General features: G+C 40.3%; 1 protein-coding gene across 6 annotated transcripts in view; it reads right to left on the bottom strand.

The window, feature by feature from the left end:
• LOC137975991 (synaptonemal complex protein 2-like) overlaps positions 1–20,000 on the bottom strand; it is an 83,844-nt gene that overhangs the window by 45,812 nt on the left and 18,032 nt on the right. For 5 of the 6 annotated variants that reach the window (XM_068823231.1, XM_068823227.1, XM_068823230.1 and 2 more), the window contains exons 6-12: positions 16,103–16,148; positions 15,562–15,672; positions 9,975–10,041; positions 9,576–9,692; positions 8,546–8,736; positions 7,423–7,581; positions 886–1,068 (exon numbers count right to left, since the gene is read on the bottom strand). In XM_068823231.1, coding sequence (XP_068679332.1) covers positions 886–1,068; positions 7,423–7,581; positions 8,546–8,736; positions 9,576–9,692; positions 9,975–10,041; positions 15,562–15,672; positions 16,103–16,148 — 874 coding nt within the window. Of the gene's footprint in view, positions 1–885; positions 1,069–7,422; positions 7,582–8,545; positions 8,737–9,575; positions 9,693–9,974; positions 10,042–15,561; positions 15,673–16,102; positions 16,149–16,929; positions 17,048–20,000 lie in introns of those variants that run through there. The other variant, XM_068823232.1, reaches the window with a different exon arrangement.

Genomic DNA, 20,000 nt, shown 5'->3' with positions numbered 1-20,000 from the left:
ACTTACCAATATGGGTGGTACCAATTTTTTGGGTATCATTTTTTTTTTTTGCAATATGGCCGTTACCATGGCAACATCACATCTTACGACAGGCAGATATATTCCTATTTTTGGCCTAAACTCCTTAATATTTGTACTTTCCTTTGGTGAATTTTTATTCTTTGCCGCATTATGGAAATGATATAGCCTAACATTTTGAAGTGGTAAAGAGTCAAGTTCGTGCAGACGGTTTTTCCAATATCCTGTAATTTGTCATTTTTCTTAATGTATTCGATTAGCTCTGACAGGTTTTAACAAATATAGGGTATTTGATAGGAACTGTACATGGTTAGAACTGAGCCCATTTTTAAAAAAAATTCACCCAAGGGAAAGCAAGAAAATTAGCAATTAATTTTACAGATTTGGTCACGCAGACGTCACAAAAATTAGAAAAACGCGCAGTGGCACACTTTAAGACATAAATGAAGAGAGAGGACAAAATAACTGCCATCACGAAATATTAAGAAAACAGGATGGATTAATGAGGTCTGACACTTATTGACAAGGTGGTGATAGCACAATTAGTATAAATAACAGCTACAATTTGGGTAATTGTGAAGAACAGCTCCTCTCCACTGAGAGTTGACTGTTGGTGGAGGGGAGCTGTTCTTTACCCATACGTGTTAAGGGTGCAAGGTCAAGGGCAAAGATTTGTAGTTTCCTTCAGACTTATCACAGAGACATGGACTTCCGTAGTTTAAATCACCAACTGTATTATATTATTTGTACAGAACATCACCATTCAACCTATGTCTTTCATAAGAGAAGGAATGATGACTGGTAGGAAGCCATCTCCAAGAGGTAAAGGTTTTTCAATAAGACAGGTAAACCATAGTCGGACCTCACCTGCCGTGAGTTTACTTTGTATGTTAAGTGTTTTGAGGCCTGCTTTCTGTGTTTTACTTCAGTCCCCTGTTTGTTTGAGTTGCTACAACCATCATCTTCCCCTTGTGACACAGATTCATCAGGTATTCGTTTGTTTTTCTTGGTTTGTGCAGCATCGAAATTACTGCCATGACCATTGTCAGCCTAAAGCAAAGATTAACAAATATTTTTTGTAAAATTTTTAAAAGGTGTAACTATGTACTCCCACTACAGCTATAGCTTACGTCCCTCAACAAACCAAAGATATAGGCCCTAGTAAAAGGTCAGAATGTGTATTCCAAGGTAAACTTGGTGGCTTTAAGGCTGGCTTTTTTTCCTGCATCAAAACGTTTACATCCAGAATAATTCAATTTCCAAATATAAATCAAGCATCATTCAATTTAAAAAAAGTTAAAGTACCTGTAGTGTGCAAGCTGATTTTGATGTGATCAGGCTTTGAACCCATACGCATCAACAGCTTCACTCCTGACAAAAATCAACTCCACCATTTCACTTAAATACAAACAGCACGTGGATTGAATGTTAATAGTGATAACCTAGTTGCTTGGCAATGGGCAAAAGGAGAACTGAAAAATTAGAATCATAGGAAGGATTTGAACATAAAAAAACCATCTCCATAACACCGGTCAGATGCAAACATCAATAGTTGCATTTGAAATCTGAGGCGCATGAATTTGTAGAGCCTGCAGACATGCAATCCATGAAAAACCTACATCAATAAATAACCTGCAGTCTGTGACAAAATTTCTTGGAACAGTATACCAACATACAGACCTGAAGCTTTCGCGGCTTACCCCCTCACAATGTTGTTTGCACGCGAGTTTCTCAGCTCATTTGGTAAAAACAACATCATGGGAGGGAAAGATATTGTAAAGTGTCCAAGTCTGTAGCTCCTGTTTAAACTCTACACGCTTGTGGTCTGTAAGATATGCGCTTTTATTCGTGCTAGTCATTCAATATATACAAGATGGATTAGGTAACCAATTAACACACAAACAGAAAGTGACTCATATCGTAACATCCTTTTTTTATAGAATCAAAGCGAATCAATAAAATGTGTAACAAATCGAACCGTAACTATATAAGATTAAGTAGCCGGTGTAACTATACGTAAACAATCAATTATTAAGCTAAATCAAACTATTAAAAAAAACTATCGATTAAAATGTTCCTCTTTGTATCATAATGTCCTTCTATGAGTAGTTCAGCAATCAAAAGGGCTTGTATTATTTAAGGCATCACAAAGTCAGTGAACTTGGCTGGGGGCTTTGATGTTCTTTGACTCCTTCGAAGCACAGGCTTGGCTGGGGTGGTGACGGGTAAATCATCCACAGGTGGAGAGGTTGCAGGCAAGCTTTTGGGTGTGCTGTTCAGTGCTTTGGGCTTGACATCCTCTCTGTTTCGTCGTATAAGTTGTCCGGTTGACTCTAGCAGGTATGACCGGTCAGACAACTTGTCAACGCAGATGCCAGCCTCCCATGTTGGATGGTTCCGATAGGGAGTGACACATACTTCCTGACCTATTTCTAGCTCAGGCAGTTCCTGAGCTTTGCGGTCGTGATAGCTCTTTGCCACCTGCCTCTTGAGTCGGATCTTGTCAGCAACATTTGTGACTATCTCGGGTTAGGAGTTTAGATGCTGTGAGTATTAAGGTCTTTGTTCGTCTTGACATCTATCGTTGTACTGGGCTACTCTGTATACCTGCTGTAGGCGTGTTTTGGTAGTCCAGCAGTGCCAACCATGGGTCTCGGTTGTCTTTAAAGGCTTTCTTGAAGACTTTCTTTGCAACTTTAACCGCTGACTCGACTTTTCCATTCGATTTGGGGTGGGTTGGTGATGACGTCACATGCTTAAACTCCCAGGCGAGTGTGAACTCTTCAAACTCTTTGCTGACAAACTGTGGACCGTTGTCGGTGACGAGCACATCAGGTATTCCATGTCTGCTGAATTACTACTTCATGAACTTTATTATTGCTGATAATGTGGTGTCTTTTAAACCAGGACTGACCTCAATGTAGTCGGAGTAGTAATCGACCACGACAATATGTTGTTTGGATTTGAGCGTGAACAGGTCTGCTCCGAGTCCACTCCAAGGTCTAGCAGCGATTGGGTTACTTGTTTAAGGAAAAAAAAAAAAAAACAGCAGTAGACTAGCAACCTTTGTGGCATGATTATGGTGCTGCAGCAAGAATCCCCCTACAAGAAGGGGTTTCTCTCCACTAACTGAAATAATAATCTCTAGTAAAGTGGGTAGGTGTGGGGAAAATACTGTGTGTGTGGATGGTGAGTTGAGGGAAAATCATAACCAAAATTTAGTCTGTGAAATGAGGAAGAGAAATTCACAAAGCAACTCTCAACCTCACAGTGGAGTTAGCAAAACAAAACAAACTCTGTGTGAAAACAAAAACTTTAATTTCAGAAACAGCCAGATAGTACATGTATAAGAAACTAAATCAAGTAAGAGGGATAAACAAACATTTGAACATGAAAATTATTCGTTCTTAAAAAATAATAATAATAAATACGAAACAATCCCTACAAAAACCCTTTGTTCTTAAAAAATAAGAATAATAAATACGAAACAATCCCTACGGAACCCATCGTTCTTAAAAAACAGGAAAGGCAGTTCCAAAACCTAAAGAAATCCCATGCAAAATGAAACACAGGTGTATTAAATGAGCAAATCTAAACAACTCAAAGGGAAAGAAAAGCTGACTGCGACACCATGTTCTGTGTTCATGGCAGGCCAGTATACTCTGTCTCGAGCTTTGCGTAAGCAGGACTCAATACCTTGATGGCTGGAATGTAGGCGAGTAATGATTTCATGCCTCAGGGACTTCGGCGCAATGATTCGGTCTCTATTGAAGAGTATTCCATTGTGTAACGACAGGTCCTCTTTGAAGTTCCAGTAGTCTCTGACAGAGATAGGAATGGAGTCGCGTTTCTCTGGCCATCCAATGAGAATCACACTTTTCAAAGTTTGCATAATTGGATCTTGTTCCGTTGCTTTCTGCAGGACAGCTAGCTTGTCATCATTTAACTTGATGTGGTTTAGTGGGTTGATCTGTTCAAGTTCGAGTACAAATACTTGGAACTCATCATAGGTTTTATGTTCCTCTGGAAGTTGCGCACAAGAGAGATGATCAGCGACATACATCTGCGATCCGGGTTTGTCGGTTACTTCGATGTTGTACTTCTGTAGCTGAAGAATCATCCTTTGAAGTCTGCTTGGAGTGGCCAGAAGTGACTTCTTGAATATTGGTTGTAGTGGCTTGTGGTCCGATTCTACGGTCACTTTATCTCGCCGAGTGATGTATTGGCTGAACTTATTACAGCCGAACACAATAGCTAGACATTCTTTCTCTATCTGAGCGTATTGTTGTTCAGTCTTTGACAGTGTTCGTGACGTGAAGGCGACTGGTTGGCCGTTTTGTAGGAGCGCAGCACCCAGTCCCTTGTCACTTGCATCACACTGCAGAGTGACTTCTTTCTTCATATCATAATACTTCAAAACAGGATGTTTTGAAACCAGCTGCTTTACTTCATTGAAGGCTTTGTCGTGTTGCCGTGACCAAGTGAATGGCATCTGTTTCGTTGTCAGGTCTCGTAGAGGCTTTGCGACTTCAGAGAGCCTTGGTAAGAACTTTGTGAGATAATTGACGAACCCAAGAAGACTTTGGGTTTCTTGCTTTGTTGTAGGCCTCGGCATCAGCTCAATGGCTTTGACTTTTTCCGGGGCTGGCTTTGAACCAGAACTTGTGAGTATGTGGCCCATGAATTTAACTTCATTCTTTCTAAGGCAGAATCTTTTACTGTTAAACTTCAAGTTAACGTCCCTAGCTTGGTCGAGCAGCTTTAGTAGACTTTCATCGTGATTGCGATTAGCTTCATCCAATGTGTCGCCATATCCTTTGGGATATTGGGAGTCAGGGTGGCTTAGTGGTTATCTATCGAGCCTCCCACCACTGCGAGCTGGGGTTCAATTCTGGCCTCGGCCAGCATGTGGCTGAGTTTCAGTCGATCTCAACCTGACTCGAGAGTTTTTCTCCGGGTACTTCGGTTTTCCTCCCTTATCAAAATCGACTCACAGCTAATTGAAATCTAGCTGTGGTGCCGTGCTCCGACATCAAACATGGACTGTATAGCGGCAGCCAGAGGCGCCTTTGTATGCTTTCAGGCCGATGTCGTGAGCCGCGCCCTTCACAATTCAGTCCTTGACTGAAAGTAAGGGTGATTAGCACTAGCAATATTTTTATTTGTATTTATTTATCCTACAACTAGGATATCATCGCGTAGTATTTCGACGCCATTGAGATTGCCTATTCGCTCGTGTAGCTTGCATTCGAATTCCTCTGGTGCGGCACTGATCCCGAACGGCATGCGTAGGTAGCAATACTATCCAAAGGGCGTCCAGGACGTTGTTAGCTTGCTACTCTCTTCATCAAGACTAATTTGATAAAACCGTCCTTGGCATCGAGTGTCGAGAAGACTTTGGTATTGCTTAGGTTTGGCAGTACTTCTTCAAGCGTGGGCATCTGATACTTTGGTCGTTTAATTGCCTGATTAAGATCTTTGGGATCTAGACAAAGTCTTATTTTGCCGGGTTTTGCCACAACCACCATGCTACTAATCTAATCCGTAGGGTCTGTTTCTTTGGTGGCAATACCTTTTTTTTTCAAGTTCTGCTAGTTTCTCTTTGACTTCTTGGTGTAGCGTGACAGCGACGCGTCTTGGTGTGTGTTGCACTGGCTTGAACTCCAGATCAACAGCGAGTTTGGCTTGTCCGATGCTTCCGAGTCCCTCGAAGACATCTTTATACTTGTGTAATATTTCGTTCTTAGTCAACAGAGGTGACTGTGTATCTTGTACTGTGTAAACGTTCTCTAATACGTGACCGTCTATTGTTATCGTTAACAGTCCCAAGTTCTGACATGTTTCCGCTGATAACAAAGGTCTTGCGTTACCTTCGATGACTTAAAATTTCAACGAATATTGCTTCTGGCCTTTAGACACATCAAGTTGTACTTCGCCTAAGGGCTTCATTATTGTTCCATCGAAAAGTCTGAGTTTTGATTTGCTTGTGTTGACCTTTGGATTTCCTGTTTGGTTGATAATGGCCAGATCTTTGTGTGATATCACGTTGCATGTTGCTCCGGTATCCAGTTGGCAATCAAGTGAAGTTTTGTAGCTGTTTGTGGCATCTGTGAACTCGATAGTAGAAAGTTCCTCTATTTTGAAGATAGAGTCATCTGAATAGTCGATATCGCGATTACATTCCTCTTTCACTGCATTCACACGCGGGCGATTACGATTTGACTGACAGATGGACGAGAAGTGATTCAATTTTGTACACGACAGTCTTTTAGCTTATGTCTGTCCTTGCTTCCACAGTGATAGCATTTGCATGTCGAAGACTTCTGTTGAGGTTTTGACTCTTTAGGCTTGGCGTGAGAATGTGTGGCTTTTGAGGGCCTGGTTGCTTGACGATATGAACATCTTCGGGTTTACTTTCTTGTTCGATAATTTTCATTTGCTGAGTAGCGATTTCGCTCGATCTGCACATGTTGATTGCTTTATCAAGGCCGAGCGTTTTCTCTTTTAGGAGACGTAGTTTGGTACTTTCCTCGCGTAAACCAAGCACAAGTCTATTGCAAATTAGCTCGTCGGTCAATGTTCCGAACTCACATGTCGAAGCATGTTGTCTAAGGCGGTTGACATATCCATCCACAGATTCCTCGACATTCTGCGTACACGTATTAAATACATATTGCTCGTACAGGACGTTTCTTTTTGGTTTGAAGTAGGATTCGAGTGCATTTAAGCAGGAATTGACACTGTTTCTCTCTTCTCTGCTAAGTTTGAGGTTTAGAAAGATTTGAAGGCAGTCCTTTCCCATCACAGATCGAAACATTGCTAACCTGACTTTACCACTTTGTGTTTCCAGCCCTGTGGCGACTTTGTAGTCGTTCCACTGCTGTTTGAAGAATTCCCAGTTGTTTACGATGTCTCCTCTTGTATTCATCGGTGAAGGAATAGGAAAGTTGGACGTAAATGTGATAGATCGCGATCCACTTGATTCTGTATCAGACATATCTTCAAGTTGTCGTAAAGATTTTGGCGTATTTCAAGGGTTTTGTCCTGACACCATGTTTAAAGAAGTAAAGTCTACACGCTTGTGGTCTGTAAGATATGCGCTTTTATTCGTGCTAGTCATTCAATATATACAAGATAGATCAGGTAACCAATTAACACATAAACAGGAAGTGACTCATATCGTAACAGCTCCCAAGGAGTTTTTGTAGCTTTTATGTAGTGCATCTCGAATCCTGTCCAGGACTCTGATTTTTCAGTTGTCCTTTTGCCAGTTGCCAAGCAACTAGTTTATCATCCTTCCCTCTCCCACAGGCACTTCACACCTTCAAACATCAATAGTTGGATAAATCGATTTGTTTCAGATGTGCAAAACGAGGAAAGTAAATGGGCATTAAAAACACATACATTCTCATCTTCAGTTTGATCCTTTTCTGTGGGTAAATCCTTTCTTTGGGTCTTCTTGCTGCTGTTTCTATTGCGCTTAATGTCTGTCCCAATAGACTGGCAAGCTTTTTCCTGCTGTTCTATTGCTTGTTCCTCATGGTCAGTTGTGCCATCCGAAAGCTGAAAAAGAGTGAGAAATTTATCAATTCTCAGGCCTGTGGTTTAACAGCCAATAATTATAGGATTTGTGTACAAGGTCAGTTGTTCTGAGCCGGGCTACATTCCCAGGATAGAGAAGGAAATAAATTTACATTGGTTATTACAAGCCAGAGAAACTAACATGTTCCTATTCCTTGCTAAGAAAGAAAAAACTCTTTAGAATCCCCATAATATGAATATTAAATTAAAGTAAATTTTAATGCAGCCACTACAAGCAGGACTACAGGGTACACACGGTTAGTCCTGTGCAGCTAGAAAAAATGCAGCCTATAGAAATCTCACGGCATTTTCAAACTGAAATTGGTATAAGTTGAAAGGAAGTCGTCCATAACATAACAAGAGAGAGCTGTTATAGCAGTGATCATTGCAGAAACGGAAGCAGTCAAGGTATGTAGTTTGCCTTTTGACACTTATGCGCATTACTTAGCTTTCACAGGCCTTCTTTAGGCCTTCTTTGTTAGCTTTTTTCAGAACAATATGGTCACATGCAACTACAAAAGCTGCAGGCTTGTTTGTAATCAATAAATCAACCAACCAATCAGTCAGTGAATGAATGAATGAATCAATCAATCACTGTTTCCAAGTTTTGGTTCTCCTCTTTCAGTATTTACACACCTTTTCATCTTTCAGTTACTGATAAGGAAACCTAAGGAAACCACCTGGCTCATCAAAGAGGCCTCCCTAAGGTGACCCTGGATGCGTATTCAGGAGTAAATGTTCCCTTATATATTTTTATTAGTGGTAACATCAACAAAACACAATACGATACAAAAAGAAATGATCAAGGTTTATGTAAACCTCTATCCAAAAATGTCCCAATTTTGAGCACTCCTTTTCAACTATGCAACTTTAATTATCTTTCCTGGAGACTCGGGAGTAACTAACCAGCAATGAAATTCAAATTCAAATTCAAATTCAACCTTACCTGAAGCATTAAACTTGCAGTGGGCATTACATATGCCTTTTCTGTACTTCTGCTTCTGATGTGAACAGGATTAATTGCTACTGAAGCCTTGGAAGGAGTTGAATTCACATCCGACTCACCGCTACTATTTTGATTCTGATACTTGGGTCTTCCTAAAATCTTTGGCAAAACAATGGACAATCCAGAAGAATTTAAGAGAAGTCAAGGAAATTGGGTTTGAAATAAAATAAGCTCAGCTAAGGCTATCCAACCTTTTGTGAGGGACTTAAGTCATTCCCTCTGTAGAGCAAATTTTGATACTAATAAAAAGAGTGCAGTCCAGCCTTGTTATTCTAAGATGATTGTGATGATCCTGCTAAAATACAACTCAAGTATCACAGAGTGCTAGGCACTCTATACATATATAACCAAGTGGTTTCTCCAAAAAAAAATTTCAACCTAAGTAAAACATCTCAAGTATTGACTAAATATAAAAATTAAAGTTGGAAAGATCACTGCAGTTAGTTGAGGAGCTTAACCATTTGCAAAGGACAACTTACAGTGTGTATAGTGATATGCAGTGGTTGCAATGGGTGAAGGGACAACTGGAAAGAAATAAGAATTCCTGGCATGAATTAGACTTTCACCCTCAATGCCCAAATGCTAATTTAGCAAATCACAGCGCACGAGCTATAACAGAGAGATATAACAATACTGATTAGTAGGCTTGCCATGACAATTGTAAATGCAATTTACAATGCAAATGTTGACAGTACTAATAACATAATTGACCCAAGAAAACGGTGATATGCAATTTACTTGTAAACATGGGCAATGAGCAAATGAATAGAAATCAGAGTCCCAGGCAGAATGGAACCAACAACCTCTGCAACACTGATTGAATGGCTCTGGCAATCAATCTCATGAGAACTCCTGTGATCTTAACGTCATTTATGGGATATATATACATAGAGTCTTGTACTCTACTGTAGTGGGACACTTCCACACATAATAATTATTGTTTCCTTTAATTAAGCTCTGTGAAGGATATAGTTGTCACTGAAAGTGATTTTGACATACTGGCTATGATTGTTATGCAGAAAAGTAACCACATCAGAGGCAGAAATCCTGAGCTTTAGTAACAGCACAATGTCATGTTTGCCAGTTCCTGAAATGCAAACATTAATGAATAATTGAAAGAAATACTTCTCTGTGAAACTAAATAGGAACTCACTACAGCAAATAATGCATTTGTACAATCCATACTGTTCAGAAACGACTTTTCTTTCACTTTTGCAATTAGCACACACATATATTACCTTCCTATAATGCAGACAAGTCTTTAAGGTGAATGCTACAAACTATATAAGGCAAGTGGACTAAGTTGTCCACCTAGTTAACTTAACTGTATGATATTTAGGTTAATAATATATGACATTGGTTCAAGTACCTGTCAGACGATAGTCCTGTACAATCTCTGCTTTAATCAGTAGCAACTCCCATAAGCTGTTCCCTTCCTATGAAACAAAATTTAATAATAGGAAAGGGAAATGGATAAGTACATATACAAGAAAAAAAAAGATAGATAGATAGATAGATAGATAAACAGATAGATTGTTTTATTGAAATTACCCTTGCTGCTCGAGGGCTGAATTACGATAATTTTTACAAATGTAAAACATTCATTAATTGTAACTATAAATGACATAATGATAAATTAAGAAAGTTATTTGATAAGAATTTAACAATACTAAAGCTATTATTATGTAAACACAAAATTACAATTAAGATACAGCTAAAATTATTCAAAATCAGATCATTTAATATATACGAGTTCTAAAAGGGCATATGTTATCGGCAATGGCTTACAATAAAACTGTCTCTGAAACGATTGGTTTTAAAACGTGGGACTTGGAACTTGCGATTTTTCCGTGTACGCAAAGTGCCAGAGTAAGGTGGCGGAAGGAGTGAATGAAGCATGTGATTATTGTTATTACATATGCCTTGAAACATTGAGTTACCAGTCGCCTCTCTTCTGGCATAACAAATTCGTCAACACGCGACTGCATCGAGCTGGTTCCGTTCTTTTCCACACGCTCAGCGAGGGTAGTATCATCTACATACTTCCAGATGTTCGTATTCGCCACACTCAGGTCATTGACCATAATCAGGAATAACCAGGGGCCGAGTTTAGTCCCCTGAGGAACACCTGCTGGTACAGCACGCCATTCAGATACACAATCACAACTCAGTTTCACCCTTTGCCTTCTATTCGTTAGCAAATCCAAGATCCAGCACATGATCGACTCCGGAATATCATACGAGGAGAGCTTTTGGGCTAGGACATGGTGATCAATTAAGTCAAAGGCTTTGCGAAAGTCAAATAGTACGGCTCTCGTAGTAGCCCATTTCCGTCAGTTGATTCCAAGAGTGCAACATACTAATAAGCGCATGCGTAGTTGAAGATTTAGGTACCGCCCCAAATTGTTCGGGGTCAATCCACTCCAGCACAGCAGGTTTAACGCAAGTGTCAACCACATAATCTTCAGACATCTTTGACAAAATGGGGGTTAGTGAGATAGGGCGTAAGTGCTTATTTACATCACCGACGGGCTTTTGCATTGATAAATTTGTGGACCTCACCACAGAAGTGGGAACTACATGTATTCGTAAAAAATGGACAACAACTTTACAAGTTTACAAGACATGTTTCAATGGATCATCGATCATCTTCAGTTGCAAGTGTTCGTTACAGTGCGGATTTGAATTTGAGTCAATATTACAATTAATTTTTTGAAGTTATGTTAATACATTGCCGTTAGAATTTTAAATTACCAGACGATTTGGAACTACATGTACATGTTACACTTTTTGAGCACCATGTTCTGTTCATCCCCAAAACAGATTATTTCCCTTACGATTTTTGTTACATACGTAAATATGGCAAAAATTTAATGATATTTTTGTTCCAACAACAGTCACTTGTTTGTTTGGATTCTTTGGTCAACACAATTATTGTAAACTAAACCTGATCATGATTATCCTATGCAACTTGTCTTGTCTTTTATATATCAGCTACTATACGGACTATATTCCAAAGTGAAAGGAAAGTCTAAGCAAGCCTCTCAAAAAATCCATGCTTGACCACGACCATGCCATAGTGCTGCACTGATCTACCAACTTAGCTATCATTAGGCAGCTGGGAGCTGAACAACTGCAAGTTCAAGTTGTCCTGAAAGAGCTGCATGGAACAGGTTTAAGAATACATGAATTTCTTAAATTGGGACAGAGGAATGGACACAAGAATGACAGTTGGAACTATCATCACAGTTAGATAAACAGTTTAAGCAGTTGCAAGCTAGCCTGAAGAAATCCAGGCTTGGAATAAATTTATTGTCATGGTTAATTCTATATTGTATAGCTATTTTGTGCAAACAAAGAGCTGGTGATCCTCTTAGGCTTGCTAGAGAGTTCGCTGCTGTAACTGTGCTAGAATAACAAGTCTTCTCCAGAAAATAAGAACATTTTAACTAGACACCTCAGAATGTATTGAGTAAAATGGAGGCTCTGGTACAGCTGTCCATTTGCCACCATCAAGATAATGACGTGCAGCTGCAAAGGCACCGGGTCATTTCCTGTTACATTGTTCATCTCTTTCTTGGCAATGGCTTTTGGGATGCAATATGCAACTAATGTATTATTTTGCAGTTCTTTACAGATGATACGGATTTTGTGTCCAGGTATCAAATCTCCACATGATCACCAAATACTTCAGGAGGACTCACACAACTGAATGGGCATCTGTTTGCCAGATAACCTTCAATGTCTACATCTACATGTTCCAGCACTCAGCAAAGTCCCTTTTGACTTATGGCTGTTTCTGCTTAGGTGGCCTCATACACCACAAGCCTTTTAAGAGACATTACTGCCAAGTCGGCCACTTCTGCTGGAGAGCACAGGACAGCCACAACACCAGGGACTTCATCCCCTACTTTTCCCGAATAGTGTGTGGGTTCTTAACGTTCCACAGGGAACTTGTGAACAAAGAAGATATTTCTGAGGTGGGGCCCATGACTTATAGTCCTTATCCGAAAAATCTTGAAAGTCTAACCATTCACATATGAAATTACATAGGCAGCCCTTTCTCCTCAGTTATCTCACGATACTGAGAGTTGACCCAGCTGGAGTTTGAAGCCGCGATCTCCCGCATGACAGCCTGATGCTCAACCAACTGAGCCACTGGTTGGTGGCCTCCAAGTGCCACCAACTCCCTTTCACACAGAAGCAAACACTGTTTGATTTTATTTCTTCTGCTAACTCTACACTATTATCTGAGGTCCCCGAGTGTGATTATCTTGGTAGCAGTTGCCTAGAGAGCCTTTGATTTTGTGGATGCCTCATTGCTACAAGATTGCCACCAAGGCTAGTAAGATGCTGGGGAAGAACAGTGAAAAAACTAGTATGATTACAAGTAATACAACAAAGGGGAGAGGAGACATCATAGACCGTCCATAAGTCCACCACCCCATGTATACTTATGTGACCATGGACATCCATGTTTTGATCAATTGACACCTGTCAAAACAAGGTATCTGCTGGGCAGTATTACGAGACCATATCGCGGGCTCAAGCTTAGAGCTCACCGAGGTCAGCTGTTTTTTTAAGTTTAACACTGACCAGGTACTTATTTTTGATTGGATTGCAGGCTCAACCCAGATTAACTCACCTAAACATAAGCGAGGCTTCATTTTTTGCACACTTTCTGTGGCTAGACACGGATACACGGCCATACTACGACAATAGTTACACAGTCAACGCTTTTCGTGTTCAGGTGGAAAACGGTTGGAAAATGTTTTTCTGCATTTTTCACTATGATTAACAGTAACTGGACTGCATGTTGAGATGCAATCACATGGCAATGGAGCTTGAGTATCCCATAGTTTTTAGTGTGCGCTGGTGCATTTTTGGGTTTTTTGTTTGTTATGTATTTGCCCCCTGGGCATCCCATGATAGCTATTTGAAACAATAGAAATCAAAATGGCCACCACATCTGCAAAAAAGTCTATTAATGTTAACTTCACACTACTACTGCACATTGACAAGAGAAAACCAACAAGTGAGTCGGGTGCTGCTTATGTATAATAATATTAATCTTCTATTGTGGGCTCGGTTGTCCATAGTTTTTTTTCCATGGACAACCAGACTTTTTCTTTCACCAAATCTGGTCGCCTGGTAAACTTTCTGGTTGTCTGGGATGACCGCACGACCTTTCATTTTGAGCAACAACAACAACAACAACCGCTATTGTGCTCTTAATACAAAAGTGTAGAAGCACAGCCACTCAGAAATAGCAAAAATTAATCGCGCTGAGTGGCTGGGCCATGCGAATGAGTAACTAGGCAAGCAAGACAAACTAACGCTGTGCACACAATTGATTAAACTGCATATAAAATACACCAATCAATATTTGGAGATGTCAGATTCTTTTAAAAGCTTTTTAAAGCGAAAACGACTGGCTAATTTTAAATCTTCTTTACAAGCATTCCAGAGTTTAGCCCCACAGCTAAGATTTACCTGCCTTTAAAGCAGTTCGCCTTGCCTACTATTACATGGACAGTAGATCCCTCAAGGTGTCTGTGCAGGCTTTAAAAAGCCACTGCATGGACTTTGTACATTAACTCTCCCAGTGTCAGTGAATACTACATTTTGGGAGTAGCTATTCTAAGTTTATTCTGCTGTTCACATTTGGGCGGGCCTTAATGCCAAGGAAATCACAAGAGAACATCTGCTGGGTCAGTCTTACCTGACATGACCACAACTTTGAACTTGCAGGGCTAAATCCATAGCTTCCTATACGTTCTATTTGGGGTGGAGGTTAGATTTACAGTTGTATGTTACAGCTGTAGCTGAAACTCAGTTGAAGCCTATGGAGGACATTATAAAGCATTTGAAAGGGTGCTTGTCAAAGAGGTTGTACCACTGGGATAACATTTGGATTGGTGTGAATCCTGAAATGGTAGTTCTTTAACATGCTATCACAGCTGAAAATACAGGAGTATTTCTTGAATAGTATTGCAAAATCACTGGAAAGAGTGAATATTGAGAATGTTCACACTAGCCCTAGAGAAGATTATTGCAGGGCGACAGTGCAAAGGAAACCGAACTTCCCAGAACAGATGTTCGACTCGTTGGTTTAGTGATGCTGCGAGAGTTTTCCTGTTTCAACCAGTTGCTCAGTGAACCTTGCGTTTCCATTTGATCAATGTTCCAAACGGAACTATAGTGCCTGTGACTGAAAGAGCATTTGCAAGGTTGTCTTGTCCCTTGAGGGAATCTTTGATAATTAAAGGTCTCAAGAGTAACACTTGTCAACTACAGTGTAGTTGGTCCCTATCATTTCATTTGCTCTATCCCCATACTTGCAACTCTCTTCCAACTACATCAGGCATCTAAGAAAAGCTTCTCAAATTCCATTTTGCTTGAAAAAAGAATTTGATATTTCAGTGAAGAATTTGTCAAGAAAATTAGGGTAGGAGTACAGAAAGTGGTAGGGAAGGTAAGGAAGTTGAAGAGGTTGCAGTATAACTTAAGTGCTTATTAGAGTACTCATCCTATTACCATATTTCAGTTCTTTTTTATTCCCTTCTCATTAATTGTCACTCTTGAAGGTGACCTTAGCACACACAATACAATTTGAATGCTAATTAAACATTTGATAGCATACAATACATACATAGAAAATAATATACCGGTACTAAAAACCAAACGAAAGCAATACAAAACATGCTTATCACTAACATTATCCACAAACACTGTTTGGAAACAATTTGCATCCCACACAGTTTATAACTGTAAAACAAACATACAGGGTCATCTGATAAAAGGCAAAAAAACTTTATGCCAATAATCCTACGACCTATTTCAAGATTCTCAAATAAGCACCAGAGCAAGATGCTACTGATCATTCTAAATTTATGAGCAATTTACCTTTGGTCCAGTATTGTCTACTCCCAGAGAACCAACAAAAGAAGACAAACCTTACAGTTTCCTTCATCGTCTCGTTCCTCAACATAGAGAGAAATGGACTTGCTTTTCAAGTTGAAATCCACCCAAAACTCACTAATTTTTGGATCAATCGGAGGGTAAACCTACGAAAAATTAACTCGCTTAGGACAATTAAAACCAACAAGAGCAGGAAAGTACAACAAAATCAGGTAAAAAATCAATCTTGACGTCTTGCTTTGGAGATGACACTCTTTTTCATGATCTAGGACACTTTTCATAAAACATGTACCTATTTAGCTCTGTTAAAACATGATAAAGTGCTTAAAACCATTGTGGAAATATAAAGAGAAATTTATAGTCTGACAGCAGAACCCCACAATGATCACTATTCTTACCTACACCTTGATAAATTATTATCCTTTCCATACTCATGAAGGGAAGCGTTTGTGAATCTTTCAATCAGAGCAGAGGTCCCATTTATGCATTAACCCAAATCATAAAATTACCCAAAAAATTAAGACATCATTTTGATCAGTAACCAAAGAACCATCAGAATCCTACACAGACACTCACCTCTGCTGTTCCAAATGTAGCTGAACAACAGGGAAATGAAGCCACACTGTCAAAACAAAAATGACACGGGCTTAGCTATCTACTGGAATAATACAATAATGACAAGTAAATCAATAAAGTTTGATCATCTGAGAGAGGAATGTTGCTGGTGGATTTACTTTACGTCGCAGCAACCTTAGAATCAGATGAAAATGCATTTCCAGTGGATCATATAAATACTCTGGTCTTTTATCTGACTAGTCAGTGGAAGTGTGATATTATTTTGTTGTCTCACAGCACAGGTGAGGCATGAATGTGTAGCTGTGAAAACAACACTCTGCTATTTTAACATTAAAAGGTTGTTCTAATCATTCAACTTGCAAAAAGACAACTTTCCTAAACCAAGCTGTTGTCAATAAAAGCAATAACTTGAGGAAACACATGCACCTCACTTTTGACTACTGGTACTCATGATCACAGTTAAAGAAAAAAATGGACGCTAATTAGCCAATGCACATCCTTTTCCCTTTTAGGACAATCGTGGCATATATATAATGTTATTTGCCAGCTGGGAGGTCGGTATAGCAAAAAATTGTGACCTCGATCTTGAAAAAGCTGCCCTCTGCCACCCTACTATACAGACCGACCCCTGGTAAATATCTTACTGGTATTTTTTTTTCTCTCTCTTTCTCTGAAGTCGCTTTTTAAAATTTGCTGACTCACATCACGCTTGATAGCAAATGCAGAAAGCAACATACAAACGGAACGTTTCAAAGAGAAACAATTTCAGTTGATTCTGTTTCCACTCCTCTTGTCTAATAAAACTCTGCTTTGAAACATTTACTTACGTCCGCATGTAAAAAATGCTCAGGCAACCAGGGCTAAGGACTCTGCCCAGGTTGGTGGGCAAGAAAGAAAGATTCTGTCCACTCTCAGAGTCAATCAGACTGCTGGATTCGCAGAATTCCTCCCGCTCACACATTTAGAAACACACACTCACTATCGTTTATGACGTCAGTTATCCACTGAACCACGGGTTTGACGTTGCATGGCCGTTTCCTTTCTCCATGAAACGCAGTTGTTTGCATTCTCTGGGGTTAGTCCAGATAACTGGAGGTCCTCTCTCAGGACCTCCCACCAGCTTTTTTGCGGCCTTCCCTGGGTCCTGCGCCCATCCACATGCAGGGAGCGGGCTGTTGCTGTCCATGATTTGCTCCGCTGGACAAGGCCAAACCATCTAAGATGCTTCCGCCTGAGGGCAAACATCAAGGTCATTAATGCAGAGCCTCAGACGGAGTTCCTGTGTGCTAATGTTATCTGAAGGTTTTATGGCCCACATCCAACAGAGCATAGCCCTCTCATCTCTCTGGAGCCGATCCAGGTCCATTCGTTTTAAAGGTCAGCATTCACAAGCATAAAGCATGGCCCCCCTGACACAGCTGCTGTAGACTCTAACATGTGTGTGAAGACAGCAGCTCCCGGAACTTGCCCCACGCAGCCCTGACCCTAGTTACTGTACAGTGGCAGCCTCGCAAGCCACCACCTGCAGAAATGCTGGCTACTAAATAGCAGAGGTCCACAGGTCTTCCATCGATGGGATGTGCTGTTCCAAAACATCTACAGCATTTCTTGTGAATCCAGTGTGAGAAGCCAGTGCAGAAGATAGAATTTACACCAACTTGGGGGTCATCGACTATGTTTCGGAGAAAATAGCAGTGGAAAAATGCCTTGATTTCCATAAATCGGTCATAATAACCAGATGTAGCCTCATCTGTTCAGGTTTCCGTGGATAGGTTTTTTGCAGTGGGATTTTTCGACGATTGCATGGCGCTAGGGATGTCATAACCAGTAGAGTTCATCCTCGACGACCATTTCTGGAAGCTCTACCCGTTGCAATCACTCCTGGAATTTGATGGCTCGAGAAAATGAAATTTATCGAATTTTTTAGATAGTAAGTAAAGTAAATGATTCATGATTAAAAAAATAGGGGTCACTGGTGATCTAAACAAAAGTAAAATCGATGTGATGTTGCAAAGCTCTTGGAAAATTTCAATTGTCATGTTTGTGCGTGACCTGTCGGGGAGAGACTGAACCCCAAGACAGGATCACTCGTTGAAGGGATGAAAGGTTTTTATTTTAAAATATTTAATTGTTGGCTGTTTCCATGCAGGTCCGCACTATTTAAGCGGATGAGGACCAAAGTACAATTCTGCTCTATTTTTACAAAAGTAAAGGAAAAGAATTTCATGCATTCTTTTTGAACTTAAGTTTTTAGGGTAATAAAAAGATTTGAAAAAAAACAGCCCCATTAAATATTTATGCAATGGTTCGTCCTCAAGTTTTTCAAACTTTCAGCCACTAGTCGATCAGCTACCTTTTCCAGAGCTTTTCTCTTTAACGTGTCATGATGATTTGGAAATAAATGCCGGCCTGGAATTTTTTCCCACAGCATTTTTGTCGCCATGTTATTTTCACTAATGCCTGAAAATACTTATGAAAGTCAAGTAGACTAGTGCATGACTGATAAAACAATGTGAATATCAGTCGTGCAGTAGTCTACTTGACTTTCATAAATATGTTTTAATCAATCTTGACTGATCACGATCTTCTCTTATGCAACGCTGAGCAAGACTTATCACCCACTGTTTTTGCAAAGGTTTTGAAACCTTAACTTCACTAATGCTGGAAGTAATGCATGACACATTACAGTCGTGTTACCTGTGCAGTAATGTTGCGCACAAACAATTAGCGTGAACGTCCTTAAGACAGTGTTCCGTTAGTTTTAGCACATGGTAATTTCCCCTTTCTAAAGCGTCACCTTTACCCTTATACAAGTTGATTATATGACTTAAATTCCAGTCACCTGGAATTACTCCCACTGCGACAGTCCCATTTGCAAGGTTGCAGAGGAGTGGGCAACTGACTTCGACCGAGGCTTTTAACATTTCGGCCACAATACCAGTAGGACCTGGAGCTTTGCTCTGCTTCATCTCATTGATTGCCTCTGCCACCATCCCAGTAGTAATGAGAATCGGGGAACCAAGTACTGGTTCTGCCATTGGCAGGTTGTCAACCGACCAAGGAAACTCTACGTTCAGCAGATGCTCATAATGGTCTTTCCAAGCCTTTGCTTTCGCTTCAGTGCTGAGTGCAAGGTTCCCTTGGTTATCTCTAACACGAAGGTTGCCTACCACATCTTGGTTGCCTTTTTCATCTGCTTGGCGATACGAAAGATGTCCATGCCACCCTTCTCTACATTAGCAAAACTGGCCACCTCAGCCCTCTTTTTGGCTGCATAAACTGCCTTCTGGGCTGCCCGCTTAGCTCCATGGTATTCTTCTTTACTGCTGCTGTTCTTCCAGGCTTTCCATGTACGTCTTTTCTCCTCTATGGTAGAAGTGACAGAGTGATCCCACCACCAGGTTTGCTTACTCCAGTTGCCTTTTTTGATGTAGCCACAAATTTTTTCACTTGCTTTCTGAAAGCTGTCTTCAAAAAGATGCCACTGACCATCGACTGAAAGAGGATGAGGGCTGTCCTTTACTTCGGACCTGACCTCTCTCAGGAAGTCCCTCTTCACCGCAGGATCTTTGTGCGACGAGGCGCATGCTTCCTTGAGTATAACCTTCACATTGCAAGCTAATTTGAAATAACATTTCCTAGTCAAGATGTAATCAACCGGGTTGAGGCGCCACCGGATTGGTAAGTAACAAGGTGGCTATTCCTTTTCTGAAAAAAAGGAGTTGCAGATGAAAAAAATCATTGGCTATAGAGAATTCAACAATTCTCTCCCCCTCGATGTTATGCTCACCATAGACAAACCCACCATGTACACCATCATAAATGGAGGACTCTCTACCAATATGACCATTAAGGTCACCATAGACAAATAAGTACTCAGAGTCAGCAGACTTTGCAA

Source organism: Montipora foliosa, chromosome 11, assembly GCF_036669935.1.
Source record: "Montipora foliosa isolate CH-2021 chromosome 11, ASM3666993v2, whole genome shotgun sequence".
Taxonomy (NCBI): Eukaryota; Metazoa; Cnidaria; class Anthozoa; order Scleractinia; family Acroporidae; genus Montipora; species Montipora foliosa.
This window is presented reverse-complemented; position numbering and strand designations above follow the sequence as displayed.